Here is a 21,894-nt window from a genome sequence, read left to right on the forward strand (position 1 = left end):
GTGGTACCCTAGCCAGCCAAGCCACAGTTTCTCAAAAGACTGTGGTGGTTCAAAAGGATTCAAACACATCCCTAGTTGCATCCTCCCAAAAGGATGCAGCTATTGAAAATAGTCCCCAACCAGGGACACAGAACAAAAGAGGGAGGGACATTGAAACCATAAATTCACCTATCAAAGCCTTTTCAAGAAGAAAGAAGGCTAAAACCCTAGTTTCAACACAAGGGGCACACACAGCACAGATACATCCACCTGTATCTTTGCCTTCTCAAATTCAGCTTGATGTGGCTCCAGCAAATGTGGAGCCACAACCCCATTCTCTCATAATAGACACACATCAATCACCAAATTCTCCATCACCATCTCTGGATGTGGATATGATATTCGCATCAATTCCTGATTCTCCCTCTTTAAAACTCAGGGAGGAGCCCCACTCAAATCCTGGTGATCATCATCTTTTAGATTATTTATTGGATCATCAGCCAATTCTTTCAGACTTAGTTGAAGAATCTGTGTCACCTCACTTAAAATCAATTCACACAGACTCAACAATTATGTCACTTTCAATATCTACATCTTTTCCTTCTTTAACGGATATCTCTCAGCCGCTGACAAGTGGTTGTTCTTCGACGGATAAGCTTAACAGCAGTTATCCGTTGATATCATCAGTTTCCACTTCAACGGATACTCCATATCCGTTGATGGTCTCTAAACATACAACTGAATCAATTCCAAGTGTAGAAGACATGGTTACTGTACAATCACTTCTAGGATTGAGGGAAGGGAGTGATAATTTGAGTGAGAGGCTAGGTTGCTCCCAGGAAAAAGGAGAGGTTGAGAGTCAAAATATGCATGCTATCTCTTCCAGCATGACAAAAGTGAGTGAGAGGAGTGCCACCTTAGTAGGTGAGGGTGAGGGTGTGAGGGTGTGTATGAGCCAGGGGAGCCCCTGATGCAAGAATGTAGAGAAAATGAGAGAAAATCAGGTACAGAAGCTATAAGGGTGGATCCAGCCATTGCTAGTGAGTCAATGATTGTGGATGATGCTAAAAAGGGAAGACAATTTCAGCAACATTACAAAGCTGAAATTGATAACATTTCCTTGGATGCTGACACTTTTACTCATCCTGTTTCAGCCTATTAACTGTTGGCTACTCAGGGCAATGTGGAGGCAGAGCAGACTTTGAACATAGTGCACACTTCAGAATCTCTTCAAAGAGATAAAGCTGCTGTTAATAGGATGCCTTCTCAAGCTGGTGAGCCATATGAAGAATTTAAAGTAAATTCTAATGATGATGACTCTATTTCTTTGGATGGGAGCATGAACTTAGGGGGAGATGCAGGCCCAAGTTCTATTCCAAATTTACCTGAATGGGCATGGACAAAGAAATCTACACCAGGACAGTTTGGTGTAGCTTTGGTCAAGCAGGTTATGGCTATTCAAAAGGCCCTTCAGGACACTTCAGATGCTGGTACCAAGGCTATTATTCAAGCTCATCTAGACTCTCTACATCTCCTGCAGTTGCAGCACATCAGACAGAATTTGAGTGTGGATGAACTCAAAAAGGATATTGCTGATCTGAAATCCTACAATTCTGAGAAGTTGGATTCAGTCATGCCTTATGGTATAATGCAAGATTTGTTGCTGAGATTGAGGAGAGAATTTGATGCTGACAAGAGGCTGGCCAAGTTGGAAAACAGAGTTCAAGTCATTGAAGACTCTGTGGTCACCATTCTTCAAAATCAACAATCTCAGACAAGTCTACTATTGCAGCTGGAAAAAGCACAAGGCTTGACCCCTATCCTTGATGATAACAAAAATGGGGAGAATAAAAGGGAAGGGGAAGGAGAGCCATCAACAAAAGTTCAAATATCTAAAGTGCTAGTTCCTGCCATCACCACTTCTCTAACACTTCAAATCAAAGGAAAACTTGATGGAATTGATCTAATCCAGATAGCAGCAGCTAAGATGAAAGTCAAAGAGCAAAGGAGGAGAATTGATGAAAGGATGCAACAAATTTTTGGTTCTACAACTTCAAAATCACAATCTGTGAAGCATAGCACAAAGGTAGAGCCAATCATTATGGAGCTCAAGCCAGTAAGGAGGAATAAGGTTGGAGAGACTTCTTCCAAGAATCTGAAACCTATGGTTCTCAAGCCCAACAACAGATCCAATAAGGACTCTACAAAGAACCCTATAAGCCTTGCTCAGTTGAAAGGAGTGGATTTTCCTCTTCCAAAGCTTGATGAAGACAAGGTTTTGGGTGGTAATATCATGAAGCACAAGGAGACCAAGGATGTGGTTGAAAGAATGAACATGGCTATTATCTTTAGAGAGGGAAAGAGTATCTGTGTGATACAAGGACATCCCAAATTCTCAATAGCCAAGAGGGAAGAAGCCAGAAGGTTGAAGGAAGAAGCTAAAAAGCTAAAGGCTGACAAAAGAGCACAAGCAAAGCTTGAAAACGGCTAAAGTCAAGTCAAGCTGAAGAAAAGAAAGAAATTAAAGACAAGGGTGAAGATGTAGGTATGGGGGACATGCTTAGTGATGATGTGAAAGAAAGAAGTAAGGAAAGAAATGAATGGAAGAAAGGGAACAGAAAGAAGGCCAATGCAAAAAGGAAGATTGTAGATGAAACTGAAGAAACCCAATCAAAATCCAAACCACTACCTTCTATTCCTGAACCCATTGTACCTGACCCCTTCATAAACATCCATGGTGAAACAATCACTCCTAAGAAGGAACCAATTGATTGGGACACCATCAAATTGCCCACTTTCTTAACCACTTCTCCACCATCAAAGAAACAGAAAAGAAAAATCAAATCAACACCTCCTCTAACCTCAATCAAATTCACTCAGAAGCCTAAGCCTAAGCCACAAGCCTCAAAGGATGAATATGTTCACATTTGTGACATAAAGGAATTTACAGACATTGAACTCTATCTGGATGAGATGGAGGAAGTAAGGGGAATAGATGCCTACAGACAGCTTCCAGAAAGACTAGTGTTCAAATATAAAGGAAGTGGAGAAAGGACTTGGCCTCTTTACATAATTCTGAATGAAGGCTATTCTACCTTGGTTAGAGTCTAGTCAGCTATAAAAAGGGATTCTGGCTTTACTAGGACTGCCAAAACTGAGATTCTCAACAAGATTGCCACCATAAGGAAAACTTGGTGGGAGCCCAAAGCCTTGCCTAGAACATTACTCATCCCAGAGAGAGGAATTACAGTTCATAAATCACCTCATTGGTTGATAGAGTTCAAAGACAATAAAGGAGTCATAAGATTTTTCAGACTTGAAGATCAGCTCAAGATTGTCAGTAATGAAACTCTCAAGGATATGCAATCTAAGTTGGACATCAATGAAGAAGATGAAGCTGATATCTACAGACAACTCCAACTCCAAATAGAGGAGAATGACATGAGGCTAGGGAAGAAAACAAGGGATTAAAGGAAAAGAAATTAATCTACTCAGGCTAAAGGAGCACCCTTAGAAATAATGTAATTCTTCAATTCTATCTCAGTATACACATTTTTGCAGCACTTTTGAATTTCTACTTTATTTCAGTTCATATGTTTGATAAGTGTTTTGTTATCATCAAGTTAAACCCAAATTTATGTCTACAGTTCTAGTAGACATAAATAGGGGGAGATTGTTAGGAATATGTGTATTAGTTTGATGATAAGTTAAACAAAACACTTAAGTAGGAATCTAGTGTTTGTAGCCTCAACGGGTAAGACCATTTTGGCTATCCGTTGAAGGAGTAGCTTTACTTAGAAATAAGTTTAGTATTGTAGCACATTTCATTCTCTGTATTTAAGTTGTAATTCTTAGATGTTGTGGGAAATTATCAGTCATGTTGACTACTAGTGGATATGCAAATAGGAGGGCTAATTATAAATATTCCATGCCTTGTAATTTTGTATAAGTGAAGTAGTATCAACTGATATAAAAGGCCTTCAACGGAGGAGAAACAAAGTTTCAACGGATGTCTCTAAAACTTCAACGGATAACATCCATCAACGGATGAGTTCTTCAACGGATAAAGCTTCAACTGCTAATGCATCAACGGATAAAGCTTCAACGGATAAAGCCATCAACGGATGAAAGCTTCAACGGATGCTTAGTTCAATAGCAGTTGATAGTGATAATTCATAAGCTGACAAAGGCACATGGGTTGACAGAGACAAACTGGAATGTGGCAGCCTCTAGGAGGAATCAAGAAAATGCAGAATTTCCAATCTGGTGCAAACAAGGAAGTATTCAAAGATTCACAGCTAAACCTAAATTGCATTGGATAGAGAAATGAAGAAGAAACATGTGAAGAATCTTTTAATTATATTTTACAGTTTTGTCTTCACTTGTAAACTTGGTGATATATAAACCAAGTAGCAGCTAGTAATTAGATGGTGAATTTTCCAGAGCTGTTTAGAAAAATCCAGAGAGAAAATCATCTAGTTTGTACTAGGACACAGCTGTGATTTAATTCTTTGAATCACAGATTTTCTGAAATAACACATCTCTGGTGGAACAACAAATCCACCAGAAAAGTTTTTAAGTTCTTTGTGTCTTTATATTTGTATTTGAATATATATCTGTCTGTATTAGCTTCAAACAATTCACACACATTTGTTCACTAAAACACTTAGCCTTAGAAACTGCTCAAAAACTTGAAAAAGTTTTGAGATTTACATTCAACCCCCTTTCTGTAAATCTCATTGTTAGTCCACTGGGAATAACAATTGCCATACTAATCCCTTGTAAAGATTGAAACCATTTCCTTATTAAATATCCAATGTTGCTTATGATTTTGTTTATTATTTTAAATTGTTTATTCTGTTGTTATGTTAGAATTGGATTGTTTTATAAAATTGTGGACCAGATTCGTGGTCAGACCATATAAATGGTCAAGTTAGGCCAATGTGTGCCTTGGATCCAGTAGTTAGAGCAGTGCTATGTGCTTTGCTCGGGGTTAGTGTGTGACTGATCAGTAGCCTAACCTTGGTTTTTAAAATAAAAATATAATATCCAATTCTAAAACATAATTCATTGTTCACTTGATATCATATACCTTTTCATTTGATGATCATTATTCTCAGTTTTGTCATTGTGACTTGCTGAGCTAGTTAGCACATTTGTGCGATATTGTTTATGTTCTTTTCCAGTTAAGAAGGAACCAGTTGGTAACGAGGATCCCCAGTCCAGCGCGAGAGCTAGGGGTTCAGGTTGATCGAGTTAAGCTAGTAGGCACCTTTTGGAGTAATTTAAGTTTATAAAAGTTTGTAATAATGTTTAATACTCAGTGCTAAGTTTGGATAGTTGGGATTTGAACGGTTTGTAATATAAGTGTGTGTTTGGCTTGTGTGCATACTTTAACCTGTTGCGGTCCGTGGTAGTTGGTAAGTAGGGTCACTGCATATTATTATTATCTTTATTATTGTTAAGCAGGATATAAATAAGGTGTGTGTGTGTGGACCCCAAACTTCTGACCCGGGTTTGGAGGGCGCCATATCTTGTGGTTATTTAGGCCATTTAATGTAATGTAACATTATGTAGTTATTGAGTTTGAAATATTGTAGATGTTCACCGTGACAACCCGCAGATCCGGGGGTTTAGATCCGATGCTACCAATACAAAAATTAATTTTAAAAACCTGTACTTTGAGACAAAGTCAGAGTAAATATTTTAGAACCTATTTTATTAAATAAGGTTTTAAAGAAAGTCGAGTTTAACCCTCTTAAAACAGGATCACAAACAGGCTATATTATTGGAATTAGAACCCACAACTATTAAATCTTATTACAACACAACCTATATTACTAGATAAACTTCGACAAGAAGAATATTTGATAGCCAATCTATAAATATGTTTTACAACTGAATCAAGAATATACACCTCTAATCTCAACTAATTCCATTGGCATCTTCCAAATAACTCTACCTGATCTCTGATGAAAAAGTCTACCACTAAGAATCCTTGTTGTTTAGCATTACTCTCACGCGCAACCTAATCAGGTGAATCATCTTTGGCTTTAGCTGAAAGGTTAGGGTTGAAAAATCAAGAATAAGCCAGAAAAATGCTCAGCAAGTATCAGATATAAGATAAAACAGCATGAATAAAACTCCTTTCGAGCAGTTATGATAAAAGATTTGAAATCATTGAGAACTGGATATCCAATAGAATATCTGATTCATTTTATTCCAGTTTTAAAGCTTTGATTTGATTATACCTATCTCTTACAAAAAAATCACGACATAGGTGAATAAAATTTTATTCCAAACGCGACTTTTATCACAAAATTTAGTAATGACTGATTACTAACATTGGTTGAATATAAAACACAATTTAGAGATAGGTCTCAAGTTACTTTCCCCTAAAACATTATTAAAACAAACCAAAAATTTATGAATAAGGGGCTACGCAACTTAAAATGTATTGATCAAGTATAAATATATTAATCAAACAGTTAATCCATAATTATTCAATATACTGAACCATGAAAGATATGGTCAGAGGTAGTTGCGTTATTTATAAAATTAGTAGTGATAAAACATTTATAGCAAGATGTTTTATAAAATATTGTCAGTGTAAATCAGTAGTAAAATATTGGTATAATTGAGGTAAAAGGAAGTACTTTGAATCAAAGAGATACTAGAACAAAGTTACTTGCATAATATGGTTTAAACAAAATATCACTTGAACGATAAGTGAAGATATGGATATTTGCCTCAATTCTGCTAATTTCTACACCGACTAAACTCTACCGGACTATCTCACAACATAGCTTCATCTTGAAGAACTATTCCTGATTCATTTCGCCACGTTATTCAACTAATTCTGAACGTCCTTGATATACACGCCTCAGTTGATTCTCCAAGAGTAACACGACACTTCAGTTGTCTATGCAGACGAAATTAACTAATATCGAATAACGATTAGATTCCGCAATTAGCTACCCTTCGTAGATAATATACAAGAATCTATATAGGTATCCAAACAATATATACATATCATGAATCAATTAACATATAATCACAACACCAAGGAACAATTAATAATTATTTATTAACCTCCTAATTAATACTAATGACTATTATCCTCTACTTATAAGCTATATGATTCAGATTAACACATAACACGCTAACGAACATATAATTCACATAATTATTCAAAGTTAGTATTTAAGTACGTACACAAATCCCATGCATTTAAATACTCACATCATTCTTGTATACAACTCACATTTATCAAATAAGCATATAAGGATTGCATTCCATTTTTTGTAGAAATATCCATTTATTTTTATACTAGTTAATACCCACAACCCAAAGATCCAATATAGTACTTATCAACATATAACCACATCACATTAGCAAGGTCTAGAGTTATACTTTCAGTTTATAAAATCATAGTTACTAATTATATTGGAACATTCAAGTCGGGATCAGATTTAAAGATTTAAAATTTGTAATATCAAAGTAGACTAAAATTGTAGAAAACTTTGAGACCTTTCCAGATTGGTAAGGCTCGTTGAAATTGACCAAACTACGACTCAGGAACCATGAAAGCAAGTTGACGCTTATGCAGACTCACCACTATCTAGGCAGATCGTTTAGCATTTAAGACTCCGGAATGATGAATTTATTATAAATTATCTAAAACAGAACTTTAATCCAAGCACTAAACAAGTCTTTAGTAAAAACTCAATAAAACTCACATTTGGTTTCAAAATCATGATAATTGACACCAGGAATTTTTTTAAAAAAATTGAAAGATCTTTTAAATAAGCACTAGTTCATCAGATTTAGACAAGAAATAATTTAACTACAAATTCTACAAGACCGTGGACTTGCGGAACGAAACATGATTTTGTAATCATTGCACATACTATACTAAAATAGGCATAACTCATAGCTCACTAATCGAAATGCTACAATTCTTTTGCGAGCAAAAACTAGACACAAATATCTATATTCCCACCAAAATTTATCAACAATTAAGAATCTCAGATATCCGAATCAGTTGCATGAAAATAGTATACATCAGAAACATAAATCGGCTCAACTCATTCCTTAATATATATTACTCGAATATATAAATATACACATAAGAATCTGGTTTTTGAAATTTAATCATCCGACTAATATTTTTTGCCCGCGCTCCGCACATGGGCGTCAAACACTTTTTATTTTCTCAGAAAACTAAATGAATTTCATTTTAATAATATAACCTTTGCTAACTTAAATGGTATTAAAAGGGCTAAACGTTAGTTTTGTTATTATTTTTCTTGCTAATAAATATGTCCAAAATTTTCTAGTTCAAACATCATTTTAAGGACAAACTATGTGAAAAACATAAATTAACAAATTATTTATCATAAATAGCGTTAATAAAAAATGAACAAATCATTCTTAAAATTACTTACTAAAGTTTGAAATAAAACAATTCTATTATCAAATAAAACATTTTTGATTAAGCAAAATACGGAAAACCTTGCATCGTACTTCCATAGCTCAATTAGTTCAACATTTTTGGTTTTCAAACATGAAGCTAGTAGGCAATAATATTCAAACCTTGTCTTTAGATATGATCGCGACATTACTCAAATTACTTTTAGTTGAAAGTTTTAAAGATTTCTTCAATTTCTTCATTGCTTGGGCAAGAACACAGAGGGCATCTGCTATAGTTCATTTACTGGAGTTTTTTCCACTGTGCTATCTTTACAAATTTCGTCAACTTGGTAGCTCGACTGATATTACGTGCTTTGATCGATTTTTCAGGATTAGTGAGCAACTAAGGATTGGTGATGGTATCTTTTATGCTAGGTGCAGAAAAATTCTTGCGGGTGAGGGGAATATCGAAAACCACTTTTCTGTGCTTGATGATTTGTCATCTAACGGGTAGTTACTGTATATGGTAGGCTTGTTTGTATTCAAAAACTTATATAGGAGGCAGGATACAAGCGTTGCTACACTCCAAGATCATGTAGCCATTTGAAATCACCCGTTTTATAGAAGAAATATTGCCTCTGTGCTTACACAAATTGAAAACATCAAACGAAGCGTTGTGGTTCATAACAGTGGTCCCCAAATTTACTTTGTGGCCTTGTGCCCTATCCATTCTCCGATTATTGAGTTTCCTGGTCTAAGTATGCCTGGAATGATAGGAGAATGTGGGTTGTGTAATATTACCACTTTGCTTAATGACTTCACGAGGGATGTTACATCAGCTATATGTACTGTTTGATATACGTATTTGGGGCTGGTATAATATCATTATTAAGTTATTTGTCATTATCATTTCGATGTATAGGGCATGTGTTGCGTTAAGGTTATGTCATTTTAGTCGTGTTTGTAGTTTGGTTCCTTATGTTTTTGAATCTGAAATAGAAAGGTGCTGGCAAGATTATCATATAGTTTTTCATATGGTTTATATATGGCTGTCCAAATGTTCTTTCTCTTTTCGATTGTTGCTACTCCCGGTTGGATTTGGTGCGACACAATAAAATGCACAATGCTCTATGAAATGACGAAATCAAGAATTTTGTCAATTTTTTCGTTGTTCTAAGTGTGAACTTTGCAGCGATAATCATTGTTTTTTGTTGCTAAAAATGTGCCATGCCTGTTTTTTTAAAAAAATTACGGGAATTTTAGTGTGGCAGTCCTACATGACCTCTGGATTTTGTGGTTAATGGTACTGGTGGATGTGTAACAGAAAATCACAAACATCAAGTGAAGTTAATTTAGGATTGTCAAGAATGGGGAAATTAGAATGCTTGATATCAAGGAAAGTGGTGATGTTGTGGTTATGGTTTCCGACGAAGAAAAAGACGCCAAGAACTGGACACACAGACTTTTATGAGATTCCCAATTCAAAGGTTTGAGGTTTGCAACAATAGGCACTTCTTCCCCTGAGCATGCTAGGTGTGCTCCTAGGCCTATCAGGCCTCTTAAATTCCCAACACTAACACTGGAAAGTATACGACTGTGAAATATGTTAAAAAGAGGCTCCATATAATAGTAGGGTTGCTTCGGTTCATATTTCATATAAAGATATGAATATGAATATTTGGTTGAATACTCATATGATGCCTTTTAGGGTATTTCCTGTGGGTGTTATGGTGGATTTGGATAACAAGCTTTTAACATAAGTAAGTCACTGATATAAGTTTAAGGTATGAATAAGTGAAAAATAATGCTTTGATAGATTGGTTGGGGTGTCTAGTTATTTTGGAAAGTCTGATTTCGTGGTTGACAAATGATAAATTGAAGCATAGAAGAATACAGGGATTGGAATTGTTGGAATTGGGTTCCGGTGTTCAACACTGGGGTTCATTGACGAGCCACTGTGATACGGGTTAAGGATTATATCACGTGGACTATTTGTTCCGTCCTCATTTGCTCAGACTTTGTGGCCCTTTAAGACATCGGTTCTTAAGATGCTGGCTTCTTCTTTCGGCGTAAACACATTATTTGATTGAGTATAGATATGTAGCAGTGCATTTTATGATTAATTACTTTGTAATTGGGGTATTATTTATCTCTACTATACTATTATAAGCAGAACACCCTCTATTTGGTAGTCGGTTGCTCGGTATAGTTCTTTGGTACGACAAATAACAACCGTCGGATCTAAAGTCAGAAAGATGAGAACCGTTGGATGCAATAATAAAATATTATTATATTAATATTTAAACCGTTCTCATGGATTTAGGGTTCGAACCCTGTCAAGAACTTATTATATTTAAACTTTTATATTCTTTATTTTAACAATTTCTACAGTCCAGGGCTCGAGTCCTGTGAACAACATATTATATTATACTCCCTCCGTCCCTTTCAATTGTTTACATTTTTTAGAGAGTGTCTGACAGGCATTTTAAGGTGCATATAAAGTATAGTTCTATAAATTTTTTTTACAAATTTATTTTTCTGAATAAAAATTAAAACATTCAACTTTTATTCAGAAAAAGAAAATTGTAAAAATAAGTTACATAACTATACTTTTTATGCACCTTCAAATGCGTGCCGGACACTTCCCCAGAAATGTAAACAATTGGAAGGGACCGAAGGAGTATTATTTATTTTCAGTTAAGTCTCAAATTATTATAAAACATATATTGTTATAACTTATTATGTTCTTCAATTTATATTTTAACTATTGAAAATTAGATTATAAAATATATTATTAAAAATTATCGAATGTTAAAAGCAATCCGTGCATCGCATGAGTTATAGACTAGTATATATAAAAGGACATTCATGGGTTTATTTTAAAGTGTTTCTGCAATCTAATCCAGCCTAAATTGACACCATTTGTCTAGAATGTTTGCTTATTTTCAATTTTTCAATTTTTATATTGTGAGTGTCGGACTTGTAATGCTTCTCCATCATATAAATATGAAACAACGAGCTTACTAAATTTGGTAAGTATTGGATTTAATTAAGTAATAAACAATAATGAGCCTACTAATTTTGCTATGAGTGCGGTGGAGGGAAATGGCTGTGTTTTGATGTGATAGTCCATCTTCTACCGAACTTGATCACTTAGAACTACAGTGCTTAGAACAACAATACTGTCTTAGACATCATAACATGCTTTAAGTTTTAAAAATGTAAATATGTTTTTCGCCTACATGTTTTTTTGTCACTTTGTTGTATTTAGAAATTTTGAAAAGTAATTAGTTACAGAATTATCTAATATAATGAGAAGAGATACTAATTCTTATAGTACAATATACTAAAAAAGCTTAACAGTCAATTATAGTGAGGAACTTAAAATCTTTGCATTTGTGTGATTTTGGACAATATATATTATTTAAAATAAAAACAATAAAACCTAGATTTGAGACTCTTTAAAAATTTCCAAGTGATTTTGAGGCAGTATGTAAAAATGAGGTTGAACAGAGAAGAAAAATGTTTCATAGAAATTGTAACAGGTTTTTTTCTTCTGAAAATAATATATTATTACTGTTATTATTATTATTGTGATTATTATTCTTATTATTATTATTAGCATTTGTATCATCATCGTAAAGGTTTAAATTCTGTAAATATGGCTAAGGCCTGTCAACGTAATGCACCAGCCTTGTGTATCGTTTGTAACACAAAGTGATTGACAGAAAGGAAATGTGTAATAAATGCTTAGTTGAAGGTTTTCTGTGGTTTGAATGTGAAGCACTTGGTGGAATGGATGTTACCTGAGGTACGTTGTTGATCGCAATTTCAACAGGGATGCCAATAAGCTGCTCAGCCTCCTTATTAAAGAGGGTGAATGTTGTCATTCCAGATTTGTCTTCAACACGCATAATTAGCTTGTAACTGTTTGGGACATAAAGTTAGTGTGAATAATAACTATATATATATACACATTTGTAAAATAAAATCCTTGTATGCATAAACGAAGGGGTTATTGAGCATGTAGCTTTTATGTGAGGTGAGTTAAGGTTTTGCAAGTCGAATGACTATTTATGCTTGAGTGAGAAAACATTTTAGAGTAAGCAGTTGATACCGTTGTTTGAAGTCATTAGCATCCTTTCCACAGTTTTCGCAGTGGTATGTCCCTTACTTTGGGAGCACACCGAGGGCAACAGTTATAGAACCAGCCCTCAGCATTCACAATACCAACAATTGTAGCTTCACATGTACGGCGGATAAACTGGTAGTTGAAGTAAAATTGAAAATGAATTTATGGAATTTGATATAAATAATAAGAAATGACTTTAAATAAGGTGGCTTCAAAACAACAAAGATACATATTATTGTAACAGGACTACAAGCAAAAGAAGCAGGGGATTAATGCAGTTTTATCGTATTGTGCGGGGGGGGGGGGGGTCTATTACATGAGTTTTATTGTACTGCTTCTGACCTTAGCAAATATTTATGGAGTTATTTGATGTTAGTACATATCCTAATTTGAATGACTCCTCATATATTTGTCATAACTTGTTAAAGTAGTTTGATTTTAGTTGTAATGATGTTAAGAGGAAACTAACAGAATATGTTACGTGTATAAATTAAACTATATTGCTGAAGAGACATCGTGAGTAAACTGGAAATTCAATTCATCTTTCAGGCTGCAGTGATCACCAGACACCTGTTATTAATCTTAAAAGTGCCACCTTGTAATTTTTTTACACTAATATGTGATTTGCTTCACAGTATTATTAGTCGGGCAAGTATAAGTGTGATCAAATGAAAAATATAGCGAACAAGTATGCGAGGCACACGTAACAATTTTTCTACTTCAATATATATATATATATATATCTAAAGTCTTTCCCAGTGTTGCAGTTCAGCTAAAAGAAATATAGCGGACAACACTAATTGTGTAGTTATTTTTATAATTACATTTTGAGGTTTTGCGCAAGATGCTAGTGAGATATATAATTATTTGAGGGGTCATGCAGTTTTTTTAAAGTAAAGAAAGCATAAATATGGAAGTGGTGGTCAGGCAAGAACTATCATGGACTTAAGTTGTAGCATGAATTGTTAATTATGCAAGCTAAGAAAGGAAAAATTGAAATAGGGGATTGAATAGTGGTGCTTACGGTTGTGTCACTTGGTAGTGTTGCTTGTAAAAAAAGCCCCTCAATTGTTAGATCTTGAAGAGTGTTTCCTTCTTGGGGGAAGAGCATTTCAGCCTTCAGATGATGGAGGGGTGCATAATCTATATTTACTTAAGTATTTGTGGCAGTGAAGACATGATGCCTTTATTAAAAGGGCCAATAAAATATGTGTATCATGTGCAAATTATGGACACATATGTTCGAGTTTGGTGTTTTTCTTGTGTGATTATTAAATCAGTGTGTCATTTATGATAATGTAAGTGTAGGTCCATTACCTGAGATTTTCTTAGCCAAGAGTCCAGTCACATCTATAGGAGGTTGATTAAGTTTTATTAGTAGTTGCCAGTGTTTTAGTGTTTAAAGATTAAAACAAGCACGCACCTATGAAGGACTTGACATTGGTCACATAAGCATCATGCGGAAAATAATGTTGTTAAACATTACTTGATTACTGCGCTTGTTGATGGATTCCCACATACGACTCACGCGCACAAGTATTATATAAGAATCAAGGAGCCATGATGGATTGCAACAAAAACAGACTATTCTATGCTAAAATAAACGACATATTGATTTTTTTTTTACTTGTGAATGAAATGAATCCCTGCCATTAGTTTACTTTTGACAGGGAAAAAAGGTGCCTTTTAAGGGATAGCATCTGAAAAATGTGGTTACGAGGGGTGTCTATACCATAATAAACCATAGTACAAAAATGTAAAATATATTTTAATTTATGTGTCCTGATAGCCAGTTAGCCAAATAAAAGTAATGGTACTGGGCATTTATACAGCAAAGGGAAGAAACAAATAATCAAAAATGACAGTGCATTCTTCAGCAATTAGTTAGTCAAGCATAAAAGCAGGGAAGCCGGATACTGGTTCCGTAGACTAAAGTTATTATAGATTTGAAGAAAGCCATACATATTAGATGTTCCATTATCAACATAGTTTTAAAGTTGGAGGTGAATGATTTCCTAGTTTTGTATGTGAACAGTAGCTATACCTTCGATGCAACATTGGAGGGAAATTGATGTTTTGCTTAAACCTGTAATCATATTCTCTGAAAGTGGGGATCAAGTATATAATGTGATTACTGGGAATGAAGGTGCAGGGAAGAGGGGCGCGTAAATTTATCAGATTTACAAACTGACATAAGAATTTTCTGCCAACTATGAAGCACTTTCATCAACGGAGCAAACTACATTATGTTGTCAAATATCTCTCGGCACACAATATTTTTTGTGTGGCCAACATAAGTTGTATCCCTGTCAACGCAAGTAATTTTTAGACCTTTTGGGGAAGTGACTCTAGATACAGCTACATAAAAGTGGCCATGGCTAAAAAAAGGTTTTGGTAAATATAATCCTACATTCTTGACTGTTTGGCACTGACTTTTGTTTATAGTCATCGCATATGACACAACCACCGGGAATTGCTTTCTTTTCAGAAGAAAAGGGAATGTTTTATCTGCGGGTGACATATTTATCCGAGGAATGTAAGTGGTTTCGCCAATTTTGTTACCTGTTATAATCAAGGCCTCAATGACAAAGGGGTAGCACCATGTGATAATGAGTCGAGTTCCGTTACATAACCCTTTTTTTGGATTTAGATTGCGAAAGAGCATTATTGGTGCACCTGCCTTAATTCGGATCTCGTGGTTTGGCACTCCACTAAACCTCAAACAGTTCAAATACTCTGGAGGATACAGTGCCTCATCTACTATACTGCTAGAGGATGCCTTGCATATACCGTCACAACTCTTGTATACCTTGAAATCCCGGGGTAACCTCTTCAAGACTTCGTTGTTAGCAGAATCGACGAATTCATTGAGAGGTGTTAATATAGCTCTATCACGTAGATATTCTATATCTCCATGCATATGATAGAGTTCTCCATAAATTTCATTAATATTTGCTTCTAGTGCATCACCCTTGTGATTTACGCGTACCTGCAGTGAATACGGAAGGTAGACACATTTTTACATAATTTATTGGGCAACAACATACATGTTAAAATTTTCCCCTAGGGTCCGCAAATATTTGTCAGTTTTTTTTATATTGTGACAGCTATAAAGAATAGAATACATTCTGGGAGAAGTGAGCATTCTAGGATCTAAATTTATAAGGTTATGAAAATGAAGAGTAAAAGGGTAAAATGCAATAAAAATGAGTTAAAGCGAAAAGTTTTAGAGATACAAAGAATTTCCATTGTACAATAAGTGCAGAATGTGGAAGTATGTTTATGTAAATGATTCTAAAGGGAACGGAGCTATACATACAATTGTAAGGAACACCTATAGAATTGAGGAGCGAGGAAGATAGTGTAAACCTGATTGTAAACTTTGTTTAAAGAAGAAGTTTGAAAGAATTTATAATAACGACAGGGTTTTTAGTATTGTAAGGTACTTAAGGTGTGGGTGGGAGTATGAGGGTCAAAACCCTATTAGACGTATTCTTATGCTATAAAACTCTCTAAACGGAACATTAGTTTTTTATAACATGTAACAATGGACTGGCCAAGATCATACATAGAGATCTCAAATCCAGAAACAATCCACCTGATGATGAGATGAGCCCGAAGATTTATACTCTGGGATGGCGAGTAGTTTTGGAGGAAATCAAACCGGAGCAAATATAGCAAGAGTCGTTGGGACATAGTAAGAATATGTTTAACACTAAAATAAATTATCTAGTTTCCGTTACATTTTTAAGGCTATATTTCGACTGCAAGTACAAGGATGGGAAGTTCATTGTGATCGACACGCCAATCCATGGCCTCTGGAAAAGCCATGTCGAAAATGAACATGTTGTTAGCGATCTCGACAGTGAGAAGTACTCTAGGAATAAAACCCCTGCTATACAGGTAAAAAGACTAAAAGTTGCTATTTGCCTATTTCCAGAAGCTACCTAAAATAAACATGATTTACGAAATTTATGCTCCCTCGTTAAATATATGCCATTATGGATGTATGTGAAAAATAGGGATATCGGTAGTGTTATGAATTGTGCTATAATTTTGTGATTAATAAGTAATTAGGTCTTACTAATTATAATAGTTTAAGACTTGCATGTTTAAAAATGATAACACTGATCTTTTAGAATAATAGTTATTTGGGCCTATATATTTTATGCCAAATTCAAGATTCGATGTACAAACAAGCATGCTTCGCAAAACCTAATCTAAATCCAATCTAATTTAGAAATATAGATCTCAGATCACTTTTTAGACTCGTGTCAGTTTCGGTTTGACCCAAACTGACATATTTGTTTAGTCCGACATGCTCTACAACTAAACCCAAGCCAAGAAGATAAAAGTGTGGTTAATCTGTTCCTTTTGTACATCGACATCCAAGACCCTAAAGTTAGCATTGGATAATTGTGCTCACAAGCAAGGTGAAAAAGACACCAACTACCAACTACAACAATTAAGTCTTCGTCTCTCCTCTTAACCCGAACATATTCTATAATTCCACCTCCTAAAATTCTATTTGTTTCTTGTTTCACCATTATATATTATTTTTATTACTATTGTTTAAATATATACTCTTTTTTAAAAAGGTTAGCCCCTTTTTATTTATTACCTGCTATCTATAACTTCTTCAATTTTACCTTCTATTGATATTTCATTAATTGTAATTAATTATAGTCATATTCCAAACTGTTTCGACCCTTTCTTCATATATTTGAAAAGCTCTCGAATTCCATTTCTTATAACTACATAGTTAACAATTTTTTTGTCATGTCTAGTAATTTTTATTTATTCTATCAATAAACTTTGATGAGTGAAATTGTGAGAACTTCAAAAATGAGAGGGTCAAACTTAAGGTGTCTTCTTAATGTAAGTATGATAGAAGGATAAACGCCCTAATCGGTTAAACCAAATCATTTATCAGGGAAAGCAAACAGCAGCCGAAGTTCAGCCATCTACTTTACTAAACTACATATGCAACTCAGTCATTGTTCTTTTGTTAAACCCGAAAGCTTATATTTAGAACTACAGAAAGTTTGGTGGGACGTACCTCATCTGGTATTTTGATCCATGACGGATCAGGGTCATCACCAAGAAGAAAAGTTGGCTCGGAGCCATCACCTAAAGCCAAAACCTAATCTCTAAAAGCGACACTTCTGCCGTCAATCGTCACAGGGGGAACATTTTTTTCAATTCTCATATTTTCAAGTAGTGAAAAAATGCGGCACGATTGCTATAATGGAGATTTTTTAATACTCGAGGCAACAATGTCCTCCCTACCTTTTTTTGGCACCACAGGTAAAGTCTGTCTAAAATCCCCACATAGGAGTACAGGAATGCCACCGAATGGCAAGGATTGTGCATCACGGCGGATATCACGAAATGTGTGATCGACTGCTTCAAATATATACCGGTGATGCATGGGTGCCTTATCCCATATGACTAAGCTGGTGTTGCATATGAGTTCTGCAAGATATGTATTTTGCTTATTGTCACAGCAACTAAATTCATCCATATCAATAGGGATTTTAAAATGAGAGTGAGCTGTCCTCCCACCATCCAACAACAGAGAAGCTATTCCGGAAGAGGCAACTGCGACTACAATTTTACCTTCACTTCTTAATTTGGATATGATGGTTGACCACAAGAAAGTTTTTCCTGTTCCACCTGGACCATACATGAAGTACATCCCACCCAAGGATGATTCTACAGAATGAATAATTATTTAGAATACAGTATGTTGCATCTGATTCAGACGATCTAAATTTGTAGTTACCTTAAGCCTAAGTCTTTCCCGGTCATACATCATTTCCTCCACCAATAGCTCGTTCCTGTACTTTGAAGTAGTAGCTGTGTTTAGCTCCGGTAAACCTTGATAGTCAGAATTTTTTTTACCATATTGTTTTAACAGATTATTATGCTCCTCTAGTGCCAACATTTGTTTATCGCCAGTGTTAATTGTTAGAGTGGGATTGTTATAAATTTTCCTTCTCTTATATTCAATATCATCAGCTAATGCAGTCCAATATTTTCCCCAAAGTCGGATTTCACAGAAAACCAGCAATGTAACAAATGAATCACGCAGTTGTGCAACATTAGCACAAAGTGAAGCATCTCCAAGAGCTACGTGCCATTCTTTATCTGATTCAAGTAAACCCCTATGGAAATATGCTTCTTTATAAGTTGGATAAACCACTCCATCCACAGTTCTAATTTCTTCAAACGACTTAGGTCCAACAACAAAGTTCAACAATAATCGAAGGTAATATCTCTCCCCAGCTGCAGGATGAGCGTAAACCATGCGTCCAATTACATCAATTTTTTTTCTGAGGAAATCAAGGCTTAACTGATGCATCCCACCAAAATTTAAAGGATATTTTACAAATGTTAGATCACGGCCAAGTTCCTCGCACCGATTATTCATTAACCACTGAATGAACATTATGCCATCGGGATCTACTTGGCAGACAATCTCAAGCAAAGTCTCATTATCACGGAACCTGACCTCCTGTTCACTTTCAAGATGAAAATATAAGCGCTGCACAAAAGGTTCTCTATGGTGGATGGGAAACTCAAGTATACGCCAAGATGCTTCTGCTGCTGATACATACCGACAGGAAATATAGTTGTTAATTTCATCAGAATCTATCCTTGTGAGAGAGGTGGATGGCTGACTTTCGTTGATTATTTGTTGAGAATTTTTTTTTCTAAAATGGATGTGGCTGTATCTGGCCCTTTGCCAATATACTTAAACAAATATTTTATGGACAAAGAACGATTACACCATTCAACATTTATGTCCCTGATATTCAACCAACAAACCCCGATGATAAGGGACTACATGCCTGCACTAAAAAATTAGAAGGGGATGCGTTTATAGTTTTTCAATGCACTGATTAGGTTGTGCTGAAGGAAGCATGAAAGAGTGTTTTCGATGCGGCCATGGTTTAAAAGTCTTCAACGCAATTTAAATTTATGGGTAAAGGTTGTGTTATCTGTTATCTAAGTGTATTTTGTTGCACTCTACTATTCTTCCCGTATCTCTTCTTCTGTACATTGCATAGCCATCAGCATCCACGCAGGTGGTATTGTTAAAAACCTTCGGGTAATATTTTGTACATCTACCTCTTGACATACTTGGGCATTTAGGATTTGCCTCCCTGCATGGTCCGTGCATCATAAATTGTGAGACAGCCTTATAAGCAAAATGATCGACATTTTTATCCGGTAATTCAGCACATATCACAGTATCAATGTCTTCTGGAGTTATTAATTTATTCCATAACATATCCATAGGACAATATGAGCATGTGGAAGTCCCCGTTTCTGAAACTCTACTGTGTACACAACTGGTAATGCAAGAAATTTGACGATTAGAGTTATGGACTATCATTTGATAAAGATCAAGGAAAGCAAACAGTACTGTAACTATCCATGCGATCCCGAAACATGTAAATTTTGAAAAACACACAAATTTGTTGCACTTAAATGCTGTAGGATTTGGTTAAATTAAAAAGTCATACATTTCCGTTCCTTAGCTTTGAAAGCCTTAACATGTCTCTTAATTATTGTTTGATTAAATTAATTACACATTCAACTCCCTCCAATCCCTCAAGCACTAACAATCAGGCATGCGCAAAGATAATTAAAATGAGTTGAGAGGTTATGTTAAAATTTAGACAAAGGTAAAGTTATAGCGCCAATTTTTAACGGGCATGCAAATGGTGGCCAAATAAAGTATTATGGATTCTAATATTTGTTTATAATCCGTAATTAGAGTATTTTGGATTACAATATGTGATGATAATTTCTAAAATTTAGCCCATGGTAGTAGGTATGTGTGTGAAAAAGTGACATAAATCATTTTGTGTGGAGTCTAGCCATTAAAACTTTTAAATTATTAAGGAAAAAAAACCTTTCAGGACTTGACCCAATACATTATTCTTTGTGAAATCATCTATCATCACATCAAGCTTCATTTTAAACACCCGTGCTACAATATCTGGCCGCACAGAGGCTGCTTGGGAGCTTGCTAGGTTGACAGCACCCTGAATTTCTACCCACTTTGGGTTGCAAGTGAATGTAATGAATAAGTTTGGGTGCCCATACTCTTTGCAAACAGCTAGTGAATCTTGAAAGTTCTGTTGCATATATCTATATCCTTTTGTAAAGTTTGATGGTAAAATAACACGTTTGCCAACATATATGGCGTCGATATCTCCGCGTCTAAAGCTATCAACAACATTGTTATACAAATCTGATCGAATTATAGATTGATGCGTACGGACCTATTGCAACCTACAACGTACGACCGAACACCACGCATCAACTATAAATTGCAGAAGCAGTCGACCACCGAGTATTAGAGTTCGGCCCTCGCCAATTCGGTACTGCAACCTAAATGAATAATATTCACGCTGGCTAACTGTACTCTTTCTCCGATCTTCAGAAGAAGATATGTTTCGATGCTTTATATTAGTTCTGAAGCCATCTTCTCCAAATGGGAAGAGCAAAGGATATTGCAATGAGATGAAACAAGGATGTAAGTCGCTAATGTGCTTCAATCCAAATCTTTTATCCTCAGCAATTATATCCCTATCATTCAAAAGGTCATTATCTACGGCCAAGCCCGCAAACTCAATCATTTTCAGTTGGTAAATTCTCAAAGCGGCCATCAGTTAGCCTTCTTTCAAACAATCAGAGCCGAACGGGTACATGCTTTACATCATTAAATTTATGACGAACCTGTTTAAATATTCCCACCAAACAATTCTCACGATCGATCATTTCTTGCAATGTTGCAACAATACGTGCATCTACGTCATCTCTATCCTTTGAGAAATTAAGCCGATGATCAATGGCCTCATGAGAATCGTACATGTATAACTACGCAAATTTGGGCTTGCAGCCATCTGGTGGTATCAAGGAGCCAAAGTTGTGATATGTTTGCCCAGAAACGCGAAAGACATAAGGTCCTTTCCCTTTATTCACGGAATCATCAATCATGCCTCCAAAAGAACAGAAGGCAAACATGTTGTTATAAACACGACTTTTACTAAAAAAGTGTCGAGACAACCTGCCATTAGATGTCAATAGGGATAGTAATTCTGGAGGTGTTTCTCGCAATAATGGCATCTGTACCTTCCCTTTTCCACAAAAAAATTGAGTAGCCTTTTGGCGCATTGCCCACATGTCTTCCAGTGAACTCAGCATCCCAAACCATTGCCCCACAACAACCACATGTCTGATCTTGATTACCAAGATCCAGTATCGAATTGCTTCCGACTAAAATATAAATTCCGGAGATTTATTATACATTGCCACAAAGTAAAGAAGCAACACAAATTAGGTATGCACCCAGA

The 21,894-nt window shown here is 35.4% G+C and overlaps 2 protein-coding genes and 1 long non-coding RNA gene across 3 annotated transcripts; all 3 read right to left on the reverse strand.

Annotated features, from left to right (window-relative positions):
• Nucleotides 1–5,785: 5,785 nt before the first annotated feature.
• Nucleotides 5,786–13,681, reverse strand: LOC141677137 (uncharacterized). The gene is made up of 4 exons (XR_012557342.1): nt 13,548–13,681; nt 12,509–12,655; nt 12,198–12,318; nt 5,786–6,036 (listed from the first exon to the last, which is right to left on the reverse strand). It is a non-coding gene; the product is annotated as an uncharacterized LOC141677137 (long non-coding RNA).
• A 1,081-nt stretch (nt 13,682–14,762) lies between these two features.
• Nucleotides 14,763–18,221, reverse strand: LOC141679759 (uncharacterized). Its single transcript, XM_074486171.1, has 3 exons — nt 17,813–18,221; nt 17,583–17,653; nt 14,763–15,512 (listed from the first exon to the last, which is right to left on the reverse strand). The coding sequence occupies exons 1-3, from the start codon at nt 18,219–18,221 to the stop codon at nt 14,763–14,765; spliced, it is 1,230 nt and encodes a 409-aa protein (XP_074342272.1).
• A 36-nt stretch (nt 18,222–18,257) lies between these two features.
• LOC141679760 (uncharacterized) lies at nt 18,258–21,412 on the reverse strand. The gene is made up of 5 exons (XM_074486172.1): nt 21,310–21,412; nt 20,852–21,149; nt 20,448–20,764; nt 19,670–19,792; nt 18,258–19,132 (listed from the first exon to the last, which is right to left on the reverse strand). The coding sequence occupies exons 1-5, from the start codon at nt 21,410–21,412 to the stop codon at nt 18,258–18,260; spliced, it is 1,716 nt and encodes a 571-aa protein (XP_074342273.1).
• Nucleotides 21,413–21,894: the final 482 nt, after the last annotated feature.

The sequence above is a fragment of the Apium graveolens genome, chromosome 8 (genome assembly GCF_009905375.1).
Source record: "Apium graveolens cultivar Ventura chromosome 8, ASM990537v1, whole genome shotgun sequence".
In the NCBI taxonomy this organism is placed as follows: domain Eukaryota; kingdom Viridiplantae; phylum Streptophyta; class Magnoliopsida; order Apiales; family Apiaceae; genus Apium; species Apium graveolens.

What these genes read in the sequence shown, in the direction of transcription:
- LOC141679759 (XM_074486171.1), bottom strand. Translation starts at nt 18,221, where the DNA reads ATGTACTTCATGTATGGTCCAGGTGGAACAGGAAAAACTTTCTTGTGG. An exon ending in ACCTGTGGTGCCAAAAAAAG is followed by an intron (nt 17,654 to 17,812) that starts GTAGGGAGGACA and finishes TTTTGGCTTTAG; the next exon opens with GTGATGGCTCCGAGCCAACT. An exon ending in GGATCAAAATACCAGATGAG is followed by an intron (nt 15,513 to 17,582) that starts GTACGTCCCACC and finishes TATTCACTGCAG; the next exon opens with GTACGCGTAAATCACAAGGG.
- LOC141679760 (XM_074486172.1), bottom strand. Translation starts at nt 21,412, where the DNA reads ATGTACGATTCTCATGAGGCCATTGATCATCGGCTTAATTTCTCAAAG. An exon ending in ATTGCAAGAAATGATCGATC is followed by an intron (nt 21,150 to 21,309) that starts GTGAGAATTGTT and finishes GCTTGGCCGTAG; the next exon opens with ATAATGACCTTTTGAATGAT. An exon ending in GGCAAATCCTAAATGCCCAA is followed by an intron (nt 19,133 to 19,669) that starts GTATGTCAAGAG and finishes GGTATGTATCAG; the next exon opens with CAGCAGAAGCATCTTGGCGT.